The sequence below is a fragment of the Sceloporus occidentalis genome, unplaced genomic scaffold (assembly GCF_023333645.1).
Source record: "Sceloporus occidentalis isolate IW3139 unplaced genomic scaffold, rSceOcc1.0.p SCAF_2, whole genome shotgun sequence".
NCBI lineage: Eukaryota > Metazoa > Chordata > Lepidosauria > Squamata > Phrynosomatidae > Sceloporus > Sceloporus occidentalis.
This window is the reverse complement of record NW_028316982.1, coordinates 190,432,212-190,453,273: the sequence shown is the minus strand read 5'-3', so window position 1 is coordinate 190,453,273 and position 21,062 is coordinate 190,432,212. Positions and strand designations below refer to the sequence as shown.

At 40.0% G+C, this 21,062-nt stretch overlaps 1 protein-coding gene across 1 annotated transcript; it reads left to right on the top strand.

The window, feature by feature from the left end:
• The first annotated feature begins 1,833 nt into the window (after positions 1 to 1,833).
• Positions 1,834 to 3,674, top strand: TASL (TLR adaptor interacting with endolysosomal SLC15A4). The gene has a single exon (XM_089508075.1). The coding sequence runs from the start codon at positions 1,834 to 1,836 to the stop codon at positions 2,710 to 2,712; it is 879 nt and encodes a 292-aa protein (XP_089364201.1). The 3' UTR covers positions 2,713 to 3,674.
• The last annotated feature ends 17,388 nt before the right edge of the window (positions 3,675 to 21,062 follow it).

The following is a 21,062-nucleotide window of genomic DNA, read 5'->3' as shown; positions in this document are numbered from 1 at the left end:
TATGTCTTACAAGTTTAGGAGTGTTTAGGAGTTGGGTTACTTTTTGTTTCTTATTCTTTAATTTCATTCAATTTCTATTTCTTTCATTGTCCTGGAGCAGCCGCAGAGCACCTGGGAAGTGCATGCAGAGACCTAAGGGCTCCTTGGAGCACAGGTTGGGAACCACTGCTCTAGGGGACATGTTTGGCCCACCCTAGGCCCACTTAGGTCCAAGAGAGGCTTTAAAAAAAAGAAATCAAGAATTGAACAAAAGTTGACTTTCACTTACTTACCTGTTTTAAAACAAGTCCTTTCCTGGACGTAAAATGGTCAAGGAAGGCCCTAAACCATGATGAAAATGCCCCCTTCTTCCCTAGAGTGTTATGGGGAGGGGGGGAATAGGATTTTTCCCCCAAGCGGGAATGGGCACAGAGGAGTGTGCCCTCCTAAATCACCTGGTGGGCTAATGTGACTCTTGATCCTTTCACAGTTGACCATCTCTGATGTAGACAGGTAAAAGACAAAGTGTATGCTTGGATGACAGGCAACTTGCTATGTTCCAGGGAAGGCACCAATTATCCAGTTATCATTGCCAAATCCTGCCCCCTCCTTCTGAGACAGACAACCTTTTTGGCTTCAATGGCTGACACTAGTGTTGACTGGAGGCCTGGTAGCTGTGGCATAGACAGTAACATTCATACAGTATGTGCACACAAAAACACCAGGAAGCCAATCATGCCAACAGCTTCTAGGTCACTTTACTGAAGGTGGGAGTTGGAATTTCTGTTTTTGTGATATCATTAGTGGTGAAGACCAGCTGCTACCGGGTGTAGTGGGAAGTGAGGATTTAACATCCTCTCCCACCAACTCCAACCAGTATTGCTGCTTCTGTGCTGCTCTTAGTGGCTGAAGAGCAGAGCTTATGTTTGTGTGTGTCTGTGTGTGTGGAGGCCAGAATGTCATGGCAGCAGGAGGTACATGGGCTATACAGTATTTCTCCAGGAGACATAGAACTTTATCACACAGGGGAAAATAAGGGAATTCAAAAGGCATTATCCAAGAAAGTTGTGCAATCATGTCTGAGATTATTACACACTTCGCAGTTAGAGAGGGCTTATCCTGGGAATAACCAGGGAATAACCAGCAACAAACTATTCACAGGATTTCCCTGGTTATTCCTGGGATAAGTCCTCTATAATTGTGACATCATGTGATAATCTTAGCTGTGATCACACAACTTTCCCTGGATAATCTCTTTTGAATCCTCTGATTTCCCCTGTGTGATAAAGTCCATAGATAGCTCTCTCATTGCCAGTTGTGTATCTGTGCTGTGGGATAGGGCTGGGTAAAGTTATTGCAAGTGCTGTTACTTTCCCCCTTACTCCAACAGCACTTAACTTTGGCTTGAGCAGCCATTTTGCAAAGTCCAATAGGTAAAGAACCAACAGGTTAAAAAAAAAAGTATTCTCTTGTAGGACTAGCACCAGGCCAAATGTCCCATCTGTCCAGCAGACAAAATATTTCTGGACTTGGTCTAAATAACAAAACCAGTTTCTGTTCAGCTCCTTGCCATCCTTTGAGAACAGAAGGGAAAGGGAAAAGAAAATATTGTACTTCAAAGCACTACACACACAGAGAGAGAATTTCCCAATGAAAGAGAGATCAAATAACATTGTCAGTGCTGATCTGAGACAGCCGTACTCAGCATGCAGTAAGGTATTAATTTCAACAATTCCCTTTCGCCCTGTTATTAGTAATTGCATTTAATGATCTAAAATTCATACAAATCATTACTCTGATTATGTCTCTTCTTCTCTTATTACTGATTTCAATCTTCTTTTCTTTTTTGAAAGAATGTTGTCTGAAGGGTATCTCTGTGGAATTCCTTATCATGACCTCTTGAATTATGAGCTCTGTAACAAACAAGAAGACTCAGCAAATGAGCTGAGGTCTTTGAATGGGATCATCGGTGAATCAGCAGAGGAAACATATGGCAGAGCTCCCTTTTGGAGGTGTAGATCTGTTGGCAAGTTCATCTACTCTGTTTGTTCCAAAGAAAATAGAAACAGTAGAAGACAGAAGGCTGCACTGGCACAGACTAATCAAAACCCATTATTTGAAAGGCAAACATCTGCAGCTGTGGGTGTCTCCATGGGACATGCTGTAAATGAAGACACATATCTGGTTCCATCTTCTTGTAAAAGCATTTGCAAAAATTACAATGACTTGCATATTGCTGGTGACCAGGTGCTGCCTATGAGCTCAGTGAAAAGAGATTTTACTTATGACAGCGGCATAGGCCCATTCCTTGAATCATCAGAGATTCCACCACCAATTGAATCTATATCAGTGCCACCTGCTGATAGCCTTCACAAGCCAGCTCAAGGGTATTTGTCATGCTGGCGTGTGGCCAGCATTATGCAACACCAGCAACCCCTGTCTAATTCAATACTGAACAACTACTTGGAGGAGAAGGTGGTAGAACTGTACAAACAATATATCATGGATGGCCCAGGCAACAGTGCATCCCCCACTCACATCTTGGCGTCAGAGTTCATCATGACCAATGTAGATCAAATTAGCATGAAGCTATCACAAGAGAAAAAGATGAACACCACCAAAGCCAAAGATATGGTCATTAGCTACCTATTGCGACTGGCTAGTGGGAAAGTCTCCACTGAAATGAGCACTCCTAGTCTGCACATTTCTGACTTCAGCACTGTCACTAAATAAAGCTTGTCTGTGACTAGAAATGCTTAGGCCATTGACAGCAACATCATCAAAAGTCAGTTTAGTTTCTGTATGGTAAAATATGCAATAGTTAATAGGTGAACTATGAAAAGGATTGGTTTGGATATCACACAGCAGGGGTTGGAAAAGTTTGGTTCTCCAGATGTTTTGGATCAGACCTTCTACAGTCTGGCCATTCTGGTTGAGCTGATGGGAGTTGTGGGCCATAGGTCCCTCACATCTACCATGCAGAGACCTTAGCTTAGATCCACCACCATGTTAATATTATCTGCTTTCTTTGAATGATCATGTGTTTACCTGCATCTCCCTAGAATTCATGAACTCTTCTCCAACCTCCAGCCTTTCACTGTCAATACCAATTCCCTTTTAATTTGGACAATCTCCAGATGTTATTGTTAATCCTATATAGTGCTACATGAAAGTGGAGTAGTGGGAAATATTTTTCTGAACATATTCTCATTTCCCACAGAATACCCCCCCCCTTTTTTTTTGTGAATGGTTTTCTAAAAAACATATTTTTGCAAAGTAAGCCTGTGTGGTTTAGTGGTTAGACTTCTGGACTAGGACCTGGGAATCCCACCTTCTAGTCTCCACTGTATCATGCAGTTCACTGTTTCATGACTTGGGCAGTCAGTCTCTCTTAGCCTGGGCCTACCTCACAGGGTTGTTTGTGAGCAAAACATGTGAAGGACTCATGGTGACACAAACAAGGCTATAAGTCTAACAAATAAATAATAATTATCAAGAGAAAATGTACCTGAGAGTGTCTTTTTTTTGAACCTCTAGCTTGAGGCATCACTAGGGGTGGCTCCACCCAGAGCAGTAACTCATGGTGCCACCCCACTAATGATATCCTCCAATGCCACAACATACAGAATCCTTAATAATGCTTTTTTTCTTTTGTACTAATGTTACTCATAAATTGTAATTCCCATGTATCACTGAATCTAATGTGAAGATTTGTGATATAAACAACTAGCAAAATTAAAATTATACCTTTAAATTACAGTATCATAGATGCAGCTTAAATGTATTACCTCTACATAGTTTCATGTGGTTAAAGTGAAAATTTCATAAGGTGTGGTGTTTCAAAAGAAAAATTAAAAAGAATAAAATTAATTAAAATAAATATATATATTTCAAAAAATAACTATTATTGTTTGGGCGCCTCTCTTTCTTTTTCCACTGAGCCTCATGCCATTCACCCCATCTCTTCAGTGTTTTAAAGGGACACAGGTGAACACCACAGCCCATTTTTGCCAAATGGCAGATGTTTGGAAAGTAGTGGTGTTACCCCACTTAGGTTGTCACCTTGTGTGGCCTGCACACACACACACCCGTGATGCCTCTGCCTCTAGCCATAATAGATGGCATGCACATGTGTGTAGTGCTGCATTGCCACATGCAGGATATGAACTATATTACTTCCTTAAAAACACATATATACATCATTATAGCAACCTTTTATTTTTCTATTTCATCTAGAAAGCTACACCAAAGTTAGCCAATTTCTGTCAATATGGGAATGTAATACAGTACTGCAGATTTGTTCAGCTGCACAAGGAAAGTGCATTTAATTATTTATGTGTGTACCTTTCCTATGCAACAGCACAAGTTTATCACATGAAATTATTGCATTCTTCATATTTTAATACTGGGGAGGCTGCTCTTCATGTGCGCTTTACAGAGGTGTCCTTCATACTTTGTTAATAGGTGTGGGAAACTTGAAAGCTTTTAAAAGCATCAGGATGCAATCTGGAAAGCTAAGTGTTTTTCAGTCCCATTGATATCAAATGATCTCAAACACTTCATTTCCCTACTTCTGGGCACAGGTGTGTGGAAAACAGCTAACATGTGACTCACAGAGAGCCTCGTGATAATTCTTTTGAAACAACAATGCAGTGTTTTAAGAAACTTATTCCAGAGGTGGACAATCTCTCTGGCTTAATCTGTACTGCAGAAATAAGGCAATTTGACACCACTTTAACTGCCATGGATCAATGCTATGGAATACAGGGATATGTAGTTTTGTGAGATATTTAGCCTTCTCCATCAGAGAGCTCTGGAGCCAAAACAAACTACAGATCCAATGATTACATAGCACTGAACCATGACAGTTAAAACGGTGTCAAACTGCATTATTTCTGCAATGCAGATGCAGCCTGTTACTTCAGATGTTGCCAAACTTCATTCCTATTAGTTTTACCAACCATGACCAATGACTGGGGATGATGAGCTTTGCAGTCCATACTGATGTGATGCAACAACATCTGGAGAGACACAGGTTTCCCACCCCTTCCCTATTTCAAAAGTATATAACACCTACTAAACTTTCCACTCTCATAAAATGTTGTTACATTGTCTTCACTGAAGGAAATTACAGATGAAACTCTGGACATGCTGATCAGTTCTGAACCTCTGGCCATGTGGTTCTGAACCTCTGATCATGAATATACATTTAAGAGTGGTTCTTAACCTCTGACCATGAATATACATTTAAGAATACTAGATACACTTGAAATGTGAAAGCATTCATTACATTAAGTTGAAATCCATTAAAATTATGCACACATCTCTGTCCCAGATGAAGCAGAGTGTATTATTTTTGAGGAAGGAACAAAATTACTTTCTAATGATTCTACATTTTTCTGTGCTATTTGTATAAGCTGCAATGAATTTGATGCCAACCTCTATTAAATACATTACAAGAGTCATTACACCACCGATACATTTAAAGAATCCTATAAGTGTTTAAAGACTAACAGCAGTTTCAAGAAGATAAGACAGTTTTCGCTTCTGTTCAATTTATATTTCAACTGTCATGAGCTGTGAATTTAAGTTTTTTGGTGACCTTGTGTCTGGGTTCTGATTGTAAAGGTGAGATCAACTGCATATAAGAAATCTGTGGCCCACCTTGATGGATTTGGATTTTCTGTCTGACTCTCGTCTTTGAGCCATATCCTCCCAGTTACAGATTTTACGGGAAAGGGTGGAACTTTCCTTTGAAAATGTGCCACTAAGGGGAATATATACCACACCGAGTGACACGCTGTGTGTGTGTGTGTGTGTGTGTGTGACATCTCTGCTCCCCAAATGTTCACCTTTTGGCAGAAATGGTCTGTGGTATTGGCCTGTGTCCCTTTAAAAAGTTGGAGCTTTGCAGAAGAGAAGGCATGAGTTGGGAGAGGCTCAGTGGACAAAGGCCTGAGGTTTTTAATTTTTTAAATTTTTTTTAATTTTTTAAAAAAAGCATCCCATTGTACAAAATATTCACCTTAATCATATGAAACTATGTAAATGTAAATATATTTAGGCTGTGCTTATGACATTATAATTTAAAGGTATAATTTTAATTTTGCTAGTTTTTTATGTCTCAGCTATTGTAATTACTTTCAGTGATATGTAGGAATTATAATTTACAGTAGAATTAGTACAAAATATATTCCAAATGATCCTCTATGGTGTGGTATGGGAGGAAACCAGTGGGGTGAGTCACACCATGAGTTACTGCACTGGGTGAAGCCAACCCTAGTGATGCCCTCTCTAGGTCCCCTCATATACAAGAGGAAGCCAAGTTCTTAACCAGAAGCAGCAAATCTCTGCTGCCATGTTAAATTTCCAACAATGGCCTAAAAAGTGTTATGTCAAGGGCTCTGAACAGTGTATTAAATACAGAATGGTTGGCCACAGACATCCATTGACTAGCAGGGAGACTTAAGGAGGAAAGGACTGGCATTTGTAGGCCTGCAGTTCTCCCTGGGTGACAGGTGTTGGACCTGTTAAGAAACCTTCATTATTTCTAAAGATCTATACATAGAACTAGTCCCAGGAAAGTGAACATACAGCACATAGGATTTAAGATGCAAAAAGCCTTAATGCATACAGAGGCCTTAATGCATTCAGATGGCCCTGAAGGGGTGACTTAATGCCACCCCTTTGAACGTCAGATTGGGGCCAAGGCATGTGGTTGCCATGGCCTCAATCTGGCATTCAAAAAGAGGCAGCAAAATGCTGCTCCTTTTTGAACTAGCAAAAGGGTGCTCTTTCTGCTGCCACAGTGGCTTTGTGGCACTCAGGCAGCATACGGCATCTAAAAGCTGCACCGCCGGAGAGTCATGAAGCCAGCCCATGTATGGACAAGTGAGTGGCTTCTGGGTGGCATTGGGGTGTGCGTCATGTGTACATCATGCTCCCACGCTATCTGCAAGGCAGCCATTAGTGCCGGTCTGCACCAGCTCGAGCTTTATTCTGTTTTCTAAAGCATCCCTCATTCATGTTAAGCCATCATTCATGAGGCATAGTAACACTACACTCCTATACTGAAGGTTCAGGGGTGAGCTGGGTTCCGCTTATCCTATAAAGACCCAGACATGTGTTGAAATAGAAAAGAGCCACAACTTTATTGGTTACAGGTGAAAATTCTTGGCTCCTGATCCCTGCATTGGCTGAACCACCTGCCAGCTGATAAAAGCATCTCGCCCCAGCCTGCCTTCAAGAGATATCTGGAATGACAGAAGTGGGATGCCACAGTCACAGAAGCTACTGTGTGGTTCCTTTGTCACATGGGAGCAGAGTGAAGCCATCTTCCCTCAACATGGTTATGACTCACTATGACCTCACCCCCACAGTTCTGTATGGGCCCCCAATCTGGGTATGTTGGGAACATATGCCTTATTTCTCCACCAACTGGATCCAGACACTAGGCTAAAACATGTGATGAAGCTTAAATACCCTAGCATTAGGCCACAGTGAAGCCTTTGTTCTAGCTTCTGCCAAACCTGTCCTCCAACCACCTGGATGATGCCAATTGGCTGCATTTCCTACAGTTTCCCAAAGTCTGTGAAACTGCACAGAGGCTCTTAAAAAGAACATGCCAGAGAAAATGTAGATAGTCTTTTCTATAGAAAAATCTAACCTAAAACCAGACATAATGTGAAATCTAAGGTTTCTTCTGTGTACATAAACAATATTTGAAAAGAGAAGTAGCATTCCCACATACTAAATTTATTGTTCACTTCCTTCTGCTTCAAGAAGTTTCATTTCTGGAGTACAGTCTTCTACTAACAGGAACTGCAGAATGATGAAGGTCTTCCTATGGCTTTGGGGTAGCAGCCACCTGTATCTACTGCCAGAAAACCCACACACAGTCACACTGTAAAACAACCCACACCCATGACAACATTTCTTAAGTAATTAAAATTGCAAGTGTTCTTACTGATTGTTAGGGAAACAGAGCTGATAGAAAATGGCTTTTGCCTATTTAAAGGTCACTGTAAGGACCTACTTCCTAACTTCACCTGTACCTGGTAAGAGGCACAAGTGGGGCCTCATTGTTGACAGCCTTAACAACTTTTGGGGAAATAAAAGCAGAAAGGATTCTTTCAAGCTGGTGAACATTTATCTGACATAGTAATTTGTCTGTGTGCTTGCCCTGGCCTTATGTTATGTTAGTTGATTGCCTATATGTGTATTGTAAAAATAGTATTGTTTTGTGGACTGTTTCAAGAAGGATGCAATTTCCACGGATAAAATAGGCTTACACACATTAGAAAAGGGTCATCATCAACAGTATAGCAGAGTTTTATAAAAAAAAAATTGTGGTGTGGAGAAAGTAGGTAGGAAAAAATCTGTCTTTCATAAAACTAGACTCAAGGTTACTCAGTGAAATAGATTTCTGACAGGCAACAGATTCTGTTTCTCTCTCTTCAGTCTTCCTTTGATTTTGTTTGTTCTGTTCAAGAACTGCCACTTGTAAGTTTCATATAATATGTCCAATAATGATGGAATGTTCTGCAATTGTTTTTGAGTACTGCCATTTCTAATGTTAGATTTATGTACTTTTATCCTCTTGGGTATAGACTGTTCATTTTTTCAATGTATAGCAAAAAGGCCTTACTGACACAGGATGGTGTATATCACACTTCTGACATTGGGAGTGCTGTTACTAGTCCTTGTAATGTTGTTGCAAAAATAGATATGGGGATAGAGTTGGCACTTGGTTTTGTGGTCGAGTATTGTCCCAGTATTATGATCCATTTTATGTGGCATGGTGTGGTAGTTTGGGTGTTAGAGTAGGACCCTAAGAGACCAGAGTTCGAATCATGTTTGGGCCATGGAAATCCACTAGGTGAACTTGGGTAAGGCACATTCTCTCAGCCTATGTAAGCAAAAGCAAACCCCCTTGTAACAAATCTTGCCAAGAAAACCCTGTGATAGGTCTGCCTTAGGGTCACCATTGAAGGCACATAACAACAACAGCAACAAACTGCATCACTTCTCACGATTCTTTGAAGATTTATCACCAGGGTCACAACACACATTTTCTGTATCCTATTACATTCTCCCTCACAACTGTGTAATTCTCCCACATAGTGTCTCTCTGACATAGGTTTACAAATATCAGTTCAGAAAGTGGACTGATATCCATGAAAATTCATGGTAAAATATAAGTATAAATATTTATGTACAATATAAATTAGTCTTAAAAGTGTTGCTACATTCTCCTCCTCTCCTTTCCCCCCTTTTATCCACCTGTATTAGATAAACTTTGTATCAGATGCATCAGTGATTAATGAATATTCTAGATGTATCTATACTACACATCCGTATCACTTTCATACCACTTTAATTGTCAAGAGTCCATTCTAAGGAATTCTGGATTTTGTAGTTTGCTGAGGCACTTAGAACTGTCTGCTGTCTAGTGTACTTCCTGAAATCCAAGTCCAAGTACCCTGACTGCCTATCTATGCTACATGTTTATACTGATATAATTCAACCCCTCTCTTCTCAGGGCAACTTGCTACCTTCTATGCACTTCAACAGACTACAAAAACTAGGATCCCTTTGGAAGCAGCTATGAACAAAAAGTGGTACAAAAAGTTATATGAAATAATAGTGTAGTACAAATATATGACTCATGTGGGACTGTAACACAAGAAAGGAGTTATTCTTCTAGTCAGATTATTCTGATATTAAAAATAATATCTGCCATACTGTTATGCTCTGTGCCTCCCACTCATCTCTCTCCACTCAGTCACCCAACATGTAACCCACTCAACCACATACACACAATAACGAGAGAACAAAAAATAGGATTTTAAACACAGAGCTAATTTATGCTGTTGGATTCATAGGTCAGTTATAGCATCATCATGAATTATGGACTGATGTGATTTTGTAGAAATTTACCAAGAGGCTTTTTGAAGAAAGGGTCAGTGATAAATAAATTTTCAGAACAGATAACACATAACAACTGTTTCTTTCTGTTATTCTTTTGTAACAGCTGGATGAGGGCAAACAAGTTGAAACTTAATCCATACAAGACAGAGCTGCTCGTGGTCAGTGAGGAGGCAGATCAGGGAACAGGGATCCAGTCTGTGTTAGATGGGGTCACACTCCCCCCCGAAGACACAAGTTTGCAGTTTGGGGCTACTTTTGGACTCAGTTTTGAAACTGGAGGCCCAGGTCTCTGCAGTGACTAGGAGGGCTTTTGGACATTTAAAACTTGTGTGCCAGCTGCGCCCGTTCTTTGAAATGCTGGCTCTGGACACAGTGGTACATGCCTTGGTTACATCCCATTTGGACTACTGTAACAGGCTCTACATGGGGCTGCCTTTGAAGAGTGTTCGGAAAATTTAGGTGATATAAAGAGCTGCCACCAGGCTGTTAACGGGGGCAGATTACAGAGATGACACAATGCCCCTGCTGAAACAGCTTCAATGTCTGCCAGTTTGTTTCCGGGCACAATTCAAGGTGCTGGTTATTACCTATAAAGCCCTATATGGCTGAGGTCCACACTATTTGGCAGACCATATCTCCTTGTATGAACTGGCCCAGACTCTGAAATCCTCTGGAGAGGCCCTCCTCTCCGTCCCAACACCATCACAAGCACAGTTGGTGGGGACATGAGAGAAGGTCTTCTTGGTGGCTGCCCCTAGACTCTGGAACACTCTGCCCAGAGTGATCAGAATGGCTCCCTCCTTGATGGCCTTCCACCAGGAAGTTTAGACCTACCTCTTCATACAGGCTTTTAAGGAATTGTTATAAGGACAGGCTGGGATGTTGTACCATTAAAAAAAAATTGATACAGTTTTTTATATAGATAGTTTTATCTTTTTAAAATGTGTTTTATTCCTTTATTAACTGTCTATTTTAATATTGTAATAATTTAATTCCTTTTAATGTACTTTTTCTATGTTTTTAATTGTACTGTTTTTTTAATGTTGTGAAGTCATTCTGAGTCCCAGTTCTGGGAAAAGAGCGGGATACAAATAAATATAATAGTAAATAATAATCTACTGTAAAACCAATGGACAGAAAAGGAAGAGGGGGAATCATACAGCTCTGGAATACAGGCCTTCTTCTGCATACATCTTATAATGCCTTCCCCTACATTCAGTTTCATGAGCCAATAAGCTTTGTTCCTTTAACTACATACAGTTCTCAAATGTAGTCCATACCAGCTTGTAAAGATGTGATATTTTTCTTACTCTTGGTTGCTGTGTATGCATTTACTGCTTTTGCCCTACTGGTTAGCTAAAGACGGCTATATAGTACGGTTATTCTTCCCCAACTGCCAACAACATGAAAAGGAACAGCACGAAAAGGAAAGAAGATTAATATGGGTGCATTGGCATCACTAACTTTGGTGTCATCTGGTATGGAGAACTGCTGGGGATGGTGGAGGTGGTGCCGGCACCCTACCTTGCCCCTCTTGCTAACTTGTTCACCACCCTCTGCAGCCACCCAGTTGCCAGCTGCTCAGTCAGACCCTGAGTGGGTTGCTGGACAGCACCAGCAGTGGTGGACTCCCTTGCTTCACCTCCCCAGCCACTACTTCACTCACTTGCCCAGCTATTCACCCAAGGTGGCCAGGGAGCAGCTGGGCAAGTAAGGCAGTGGGAGGGGATGGAAGGGCACACTTGCCCCTCCTCCTTATCCACTGCTCAGCTTTCTCTTTGGGGAGAAAGCCAGGCAGAGGGTCAGCCATGAGGGGCTATTTCACCCCTCCTTCTCATCCAGTGCTCAGCTTCCTTCTCAGGGAGAAAGCCAGACAGTGGAACAGCTATGGGGTGCCTGTTGAACCCTCTCCTCCCACTTGCTCTCTTGTCTGCCCACCCACTCAGGGTTGCTGGGGGGCAGCTGGACTGTAAGGCAAGTGAGGCAGTGGGAAGGGATGGAAGGGGCTCACAGTGCCCATCCTCCTCTGTTGCCTTGGATTCACTTAGCGAGTCAGAGCAGCATAGAAGAAGGGGCAAGAGCCAGGCTGCACCGGCACATGCACACCCACACACTGTGGAGGGTGACATCCACCAGATGTCACCCCTCTTCTGAGGTGTCACACAGTGTGGTCTGTACTCCCAGCACCTCTAAGTGATACCTCTGCTTGGGTGGGCTAACTGTCCAGTTACTTTGTTTTTGTTTTAGCATTGTTTGTCATGGATGCTTGCAAGGATGTGGGAAGGAACAATTTCTCATCCCAATTCTTCCATGACCAGATTGCTTTGAATGATACCCCCAGAAGCAGGGAACAACCAGTCTGCAGTAGTTTCTGTAATACTGTAGGAAAAAAATTGGGTTGGGTCACAATATTATCTACATTTCAGTTGACCATATGCGATTGGTTCAGGCTATATAAAGAGATGTGGGTAGCCTTTGGGCTTGTGAGTCTATGTTGTACTTTACTAGAACCCCATCAAGGCCATTTGCGTGTGTAGGGGGTAATTAAATAAATTAGGGATTACATCCAGTGGGCCATAAAACTGTGTATACAAATACAAGCTATATCTGAGTTAGTACAGAAAAGGGATTCTGACACATAGAATCTAAGTTGCCGTTAGAGCTCCACAGAGACTTGGCCAAAGCCAGTCAATTGTTATTCACCTCTTACAGAAGAGGAGATGACTGACACATGGCCAGTCATAGCAGAAGTTGTTGAGGGTTTTTAATTTTCAGCTTTACTGAAAGTACTGAAAGTCAAGCTGCTGGGAGAAAGAAATTCTTGCTGATCTACCGTAAATCACCCTGAGATCTACCAATAGACCTTGATCTATTGTCCCAGTTCTGGAAAATGAGTGGGATACAAATAAACATCATCATCATCATCTACATTTTGCCTGACCCATCTATAAATGGAATTGTAAAGGCAATCTCTCAAGTGTCTGTGCCAATTTCCAGTTTCTTGGTTTCTATCATATATTAATGGACTTTCCCTGTTAATTTCAGTCAAGTACTATGTGTTTTCAGTAACCGGGCAATACACACTGAAACAAAAGGGAGTATAGGGAGCTTTAATATGATTTGGTTAATGCCAGCCACATAGCCTTTTTCCTCTTTCCAGGCATAGCCTTCTAAATTTTTCTACTTTACTGCCTACTTTCTCTTTTGCACAGTGAGTGGAGCTAAGAGGCTCACCCTGTAGAACTGGATGATAAAATATTACATTATCCTGGAAACACAAGAAAAATGTTTCCACAGTTCCACTGAGGAGAAAAGATGCTAAAGAGGAATGACTGGATAGATAAATGGTAAGAAGAGAGGAAAAAACCTGAATAAATCATGGGTTTCCCTCTCTATGTTTTCCCTGTCTTGCTTTGGGATGCTTGAAAGGAAATTAGAAATTTGAGGCTATATCTGCTGGGAGAGGAAGCTGCCTGCTTCATTGTGGTGTCATCTGCAATGCTTTACCAGTGATCCAGACTTTTTCACATATCCCTCTTTCTCAGAGGACATCTGAGCCATAATGCTTGAAATATTCTAGTTCAAATATTAGTACAAGACAGCCCATGGAGATGAAAGAGCTCATCTTTTTCTTCCTTAGGTCTTCACTTCTGGCACCAGCTGTCACAAATCAATTGTAAAAGTGTGAGCAAAGGGACTCTGACATGCAGTTCATATATTTCATATGCTAAAATGCATTTAAACCTCACCATCATTTCACAAAGCAATTTCTACAGTGCTGATAGACTTGGAAGGCTTCCTATATAAGATACACTGCCAAAATGGCAAGCAAGGCTATAGATGTGTACAGCTACTTTGTCTCCAAGAACATCATGTGGCAAAGGGGATACCTTCACACACACCTACTCACTCCCTGTCATCTCAGCAGCAGATATGAAGTGAGGGTTAGGCCTTCTGTCCCTGCCTAATGAGATGGTCCTTTAATGGGGCAAATGTGTTATGTGATGGCAGTATCTGTGGCTGAGATGCTAGTTTTGCTTTGCTTTTTAATAGACAAATAACGTTTCTGTCATTTTGGACTATTATCTGGCACTTCCTGTCACAAGCTACAACATTTTATTCCCACCTCAAAGTGGGTTTCGTTTTAATTCTGAGACATATCAGAACAAAAGAAAGTATATTTCTTTCTCCTTTCTCTCTTTTTAAATGTTGTTTTAGAATTACAGTGCATAGTGAGTTGCACTAGACATGATAAAATGATATAGGACCACCGGGACAAACTACAACCTGGTTTTTAACAAACCTTTTGAATAACCCTAGTGGAGATCCATGAAATCAATACAAACAATCCTCAGCAAGAATGGAATGACTGGATAAATAAATGACAATAGACAAGACCAGCAAACACCAAAGAGTGTTAATGTGAGAATTCATGCTTTTTCAAATTAGACTGAAAGAGCTCTTTATTAAATGTCCTAGCACTCCTTGCCTGCAAATGATTGCTAAAGGCAACAACTTTTTCCATCACCAATCAGCTGGGTGAGAGAAGGGTATACAATTTAAATGGGGATGAAAATCCATGTAAGGAACTGCCTCCCCCATTTGAATTGCACAGCACATGGCACAGCACATTTTTGGCAGTTATTGTGGAGCACATTTACTGAAGGGGAAGGCAGCATGCAGGGAGAGTCATTCCCCCATGTTTTCCTGCCATCATCATAGTGCTCCATAGAGCCTACAACTCAACTGAGTGAGTATGAGAGAAGGGTGGGATAATTTGACTGCAATGGTAGCTTCATACCCTCCAACATTTCACAAAAGAAAATCAGGATTTGTGGGTCAAGCAACATCAGAATGTGGCCAAGATGGCAAAAGTTATTAATGAGGAACAACACACAGGTTAGGAAATACTGTCACAGTTTGCTTTTGCTCTCTTCCCCACTGAATTAATTGAGTGCAAACTATTTTTGCACTTTGAAGTCTGTTTGCACCAATTGAAGTAAGCTTATTAGATATGTGACAAAATTTGGGGAACACCATTTCCAGTTTTTTTGACAGAGGACCTAAGCAGTCGGGCAAGCTAGCATGGGCTGTGCTATTCTGCCCTGGTTCTCACCTGGGTCATTTCTCAGCTGGTGCCTCTAGTGTCAAGTCTTCTCAGAAGATCCCCAGTATGATTTGTAAGGGCAGAAATGGGGCACCTGTCTACACCCATGTGGCCAGGTGCCCCCATCTGAAGTCACAGGCTGTGATGGCTGTCTTTTGAATAGATGTGACAGTGAAGGCAGGTACAGGGTGCATGGGGCCATGAGGTCTGCTGGCAGTCCTTTGGACCTAGATCAGTCTGGGGCTAATGGCCTGCATCATCCATACAGAACAATGTGAAGCTGGGAGGAATATGGGCATTTTGGCCTGTGTGTACAGGACCAAAATGATCAAGGCCAGAGAGTTATCACTTTAGGAAAGGACTGAAACATTTCTGTTGCAATAACAAAGATGGATACAAGGTTTTATTTCACCTTCTTGGGACTAAGAAGGCCCCACAACTTGAGCAGCATGATTCTACCTGCCAGATGGTCTGTTTGCAATGCCTACTTCTGGTCAGGTTTGGCACAGGAACAACAGGGCATTCAAAAGCAAAGCTCAAGAGGAAATCTAGAGGAAATAAAGACAATGGCCATAAGGTGACCTCTGAGAGACATAGGTGGAGAACACTGTCTGTGGCTAAAATGTAGTCATAGTCTAACATGGTGTACAGGGAGCATAACATATGGGAAATAATGTTCTTATGGGAACAGTTACTTTCATATTCAATGGATATTTATTGGAGGTGATAACATGGTTCCTTAATAATATATTAAAGAACAATGGGGTGAAACAGACAACTCAAAAGGGGTGGATTGGGGCCACCCTGGAGCTGCTTGCCCTGGAGCCATGACAAACAGATCCTCGTGGCCCCAATCCACCCTGCCACCGGGTTCCAGATGACAGACTGAAAATAAGCAGATTTCTACTGCTCCTTTTCTGGAAGGCTTCTGGACATGTGTCATGAGATCACCACGCCCCCCAAGCCACCTGGAAGCAGGCTTTTTTTAATGACTTTTTATCATTTTCCAAATATTACAACATTACACTGTTACAAACATTAATAACATCACATAGTAACTACATGTAACTACACATAACATCCACCTTACATTTACTTACAACAACCTATTACCACCCCCTGAACGAGACACAGCCTAGACAGTCCCTCTGACATTAATTCATAAAAGATGTAAAACAAATACATTATTTCCTGCACCTTGTGGTTTCTCTCAAATATTATTTATCTTTCATTTTGTTCTATCTTAAATTTCTTCTAGGCATTTTTCTTCACAAAAAATATCATTTTTTCTCTTTGCCTTGTAAAGTTCAACATAATATTTCTTTTTTTTTCCTGCTTAACCTCTTCACTTGATGTATTGAGTATATTCTTATATCTCTCATATAATGACATTCATTAATTCAAACAACCATTTCCCAAAACTTAGGTAACCTTTTTCTTTTCTTATCTATTTTTCCTCCTTTTCTGTTTATAATTTCTGTCCTTAATTTTTTAAAAAATTATATATCATATGCTTTACTAAATCATAATAACATTATTCCATTTCTTTTTCAAAAAGTCATGAAATAATTCCCATTCTTTTCTGGTAGAATCTTCGCTTTTGTCCTTCATCCAGCTTCTCAATTTGTCCATTTCTGCTACTTCAAAAACTTTCAGCAGCCATTTTTCCATTGACGGGGCATTTTTCAGCTTCCAAGCTTTTGCATATACAATTCTAGCACATGTGAAAAGATGAAACAACAATTTCCCATATTCTTTATCTAGTTCATCATTTATCATGCCTAACAGGAAAATTTCTGGTAGGAAAGCAATTTGTATTTTTAGTTCTATTGTTAGTATTCTATATATACCCAACCAATATTGTTTCGCTTCCTTGCATGTCCACCACATGTGATAATAGATGCCAATCTGACTATTGCATTTTCAACAAATAGGATTATTTTTCTTACACATATAAGAGATCTTTTGTGGTGACAAATGCCATCTGTATGTCATTTTGTAAGTATTCTCTTTCAATTCTTGATTAACTGTATATTTTATTCCTTTCCAGATATTTTTCTATTTTCTATACTCCAAGTTATGTCCCACATTTTGAGCCCATCGAATCATGCTTTCTCTAATTACCTCCTCCTCCGTTTCCCAAGTCAATATCATTTTGTAATATCTAGTGATCATCTTTTTCTTTTCTTTATCTATTATTTTTTCCCATTCTGATTTTTGATTATAAATTCCTGTTAGTTTTTAAATTAATTTTCCACCTTTCTTTTAGCTGTCTATACAGATACCAATGGCAATTAAGTCCAGCTATTCTCAGTTCTTCTTGGGATTTTATTTCCTTATCTCCCAAAGCAGGCTTTTTTTAACCATCTGTTTTCCCCCAAAGTTTCAAGTATAATATCTGCATAATGTGTAACCTATGAAAGAAAGAAAAAATTCTATGGATGAAAGAAAAAATCTATCTACTATGCTGAAGATAAAAATTACATTTACAAAACAGGGAAGAGATTTGCCATCACAGCTCCAGTGCTGGAATGAGCAAACAGGGAGAGGTGGGTTACAGCAACAAGGAGTGAAGCAATGGGGGAGAAAACAACAGAGTCAGAAGTATTGGAACAGAACACCGGGACAGAACACCAGGACAGATGTGCTCCTCACAATTCCCTCTTTTTTCTTAGTTGCTTTTTTCTCTCAGAAATGATTTGCCTTGTGTCTGAAACTTTCCATAGCCAAATCGGAATTCAGCCCCTTGGGTTGAAGAACATTCCCCCATCAATAGCTGCTGCCATTCCACTCACCCTCCCTGTCTTTTTTTCTCATCTTCCCACCTCTCTTCCCTATCCTCCAAAGTACAGTCCTGCATTTTATCTTATTTTGTATTTTACTTAGTTGTATATTGTATCTGATGACAATGAAACCTTTTCAAATATTTAAACGATTCTGTGTATTGCATATGATTGATACCAATTCAGAAAATAAGAACATTAGCTCATACCTGTGGGGTTAGGTAAGCATATTTGCAACAAATTCTATGCATCTAGTAATGATAGCTGTCACAGTTTTGACCTTGTAATAATTTCTACCCCACAGTAATTTCAACTCAAGGAAAAGTATTTGTTTCACTAAGCAAACTGAACTTTAGGAAAGTCATTGTACTCCTCGAAGGTATATGAGCAACACCAGGTTTGTGGATAAATGCCATCCATAAGAAAAAGAGACATTAATTCTTTGAAAATCCATGTTCTTTATCTAATGATGTGTGTACACATTGCCACAAATGATGTCCAAATAGCAAAGGAGTTCCAATACACAGTATTGCTGTGAATGGGTTTTGTCATCTGCAGGTTTCCTATGAGCCTCACAACAGGTGAAAAAGTATAATCTCCTATTTGTGATGCAGACTTTCTCATGTGCTGGTGGTTGGTAAACAAGCTTCATGAGCATTTTGATGTGTGCTGCTTGCAGCAACCAATTTATGCATCATTAGATTCTGCAATAATAGGTTTGTATGGTTTTCTTTCCAACAAGAAAAGCAATTTTCCTAGCATCGCATTTTATGTTGGTGTGCTATTAGTCACATGCCCCAGTCAGTATATTTGACTTGTTTGTTGTCTAATGTTTCAAGTGAAGACTATTTAAGATTTATTTTGTAATTTTCAGCATGCCAATATAAAACATATAGTTTTTGCCTACCTTTCACCATCAGGTTAGAATAAATTGGTTCTTGATGCAAAATGGATGTCAAGTGTTAAAACTTTCTCATGATTGATGATGCTGGGACCAGATATACCACTTTCTTCTTGTTGTTCTTAAATATCACTTTGCTGCCCAGGATGTGCATACCACACATTATTATGGATTTTACTACTCCATTTGTCTGCTGAACACACCCTTGAAGTGAACTGCTTTCATTTCATGCCAATTTTGTGAAGCAGTGGATCTTTTTTAAAAATATAATAATCACATAAGAACTAGATTCACTTAGTCCTTCTTTAAAAAAAATAACAAGCAGAGCAATGATCTCAACAAAGGTGGCAACAATGACATGAGAAAAGATAGCACCAACATTAGGTGACAAACACAAGGGCAGGGTTATAATAGTCAAGGCAGGAAATAATCATCTTTGCTTGTTCCATATTTTCCTTTTATTGTGTGCTGGAAGTGATATTAGTTTAGGTTGTAACTGATTCATTGCTGCTACCTGCAGTCATTGGAGTGGTCACAAATGGAAATGATCATAATGAATCATATTCCATATGCATCCAAGGAAATATAAACATTGTGCTTATACCTTCCATAAATATGTGATAAAGTGTGATCCATTGCGGCTGAGCAATACTAGTCACATCAGTTAAGAAAAGAAGACGGAAAATGGGGGTGAATGTTTTTGGCATAATAGCTGAGCTACCTGAACACCTATTTTGTATTTTATTCAGGATCAGTAGCTACCTAAAAGAAGTAATATAATGAAGTCAGGAAACTAAGACTAGGGTTTAATTCTCTGCTCTACAGCCAGTGTCTCGCTCTTAGTCTAATTTATTTCATAGGGATGTTTTGAGAATGAAAAAGGACAGAGTGGAAGAAATGTTATAAATAAAAGGAGTAGTGTTATCCTGTGCATGTCTACTCAGAAGTAAAGGCCATTCAGGGATTTACTGTCACAGAATTATGTACAGAGCTGCTGCCTATGATTCCATTGTAAAGCATTGGTATAGTTAATAGGTGTTATCTACAGCACAAAAGGCTAAGACTGTCATTCCCAATGACTGGGCTCAGCAACAACAAATCTGTGGGATAAAATATTGCTTAGCATTATACTTGGCTTTGGAAATTGTGTAATTTCATTATTTTCTGCACACCACAAGATGTCGCTGTTTTATCAATATAACATTATGCTGCAGGGCATTTTATAATCATTACTTTCTCTGGTATTTTAATAGCTTCTGTAAAGCATATGCAGATGAATTACACAGGTTGATCTGCAATAGAAATGGAGGAGATGGCAAACTGTCAAGGACCATATCAAAAGGATTTCTTTGTGACACCTCATAATATACCAAAGGGGATTTACAAGCTGCCTGTTTTGATCTTTGTATGAAGGTATACATCACCATCACATTTAAAGAAATTTGGTTCTCTCATATCCCTGCACCCCTTGAACTTTTATTCTTAGATTAAATATAACATGGATGAAACCCAAATGTCAAACTTGTGGGCAACATATATATTGCCTCCCACTGCTTCAGATGGGAATGGATGTCTTGTCTTTTTTTTCACATCACAAATGACATTATGTTGATATTTTGATGCACTTTCAAATGTGACAATGCTATGACCTTGCTCCTTTGTGCACTCTGGTATTACCTAATATAGTGATGCTGCACGTACTGTTAATTTATCAGGGTTAAGTAAAAGTCAAAAGTAACCATTAAGCGAAAGCTATGTGGGCATAAGCATATTTTTCAAAATCAATATCACTGAATTTTTGTCTCCACATGGCCCCAAATGTAGATTTTTGGACAGGTGGTAGTGAAGTCTGCTGTCACATTCTTTTGGTGTGAACAGGACTTGGAGCATGCATGTAGACCCCTATATGAATAAGCTGAACATGCATGTTCCTTCTCCTGTTTTCCAGAGCCATTCTGAAATGCAGTAACATGTTCATCCAAGAGCAGTTTATATGGTCAGGGGTGTGGTTCCTTGGCTATACCCTGAATTTTACACAAATGGAATAGACATAAAATATTTATTATTCCAACATGTTTCAGGCCCCTTAATTAAAGCTGTACTTCTTCAGGGAAATCTTAAGTAATGAATCTGGATTGTTTTTACTCTTCTGGTTCGTCTATAACAATGCTACAAGTATTGAGCATTTGTGAACTAGACGTTCTGTCAATAGACTGCTTCCCCAAGACTGGTATACATGATTTGGGGTGTGTGATGAACTGCCAGAGGTTGGTCTGGGGGTACGCTCCTCCTAGGGTGATAGGGGGCATATTGTCCCTCTGCAGGATCTTATGGGTCTGCACCCAACGCTCTGCTGTGCATT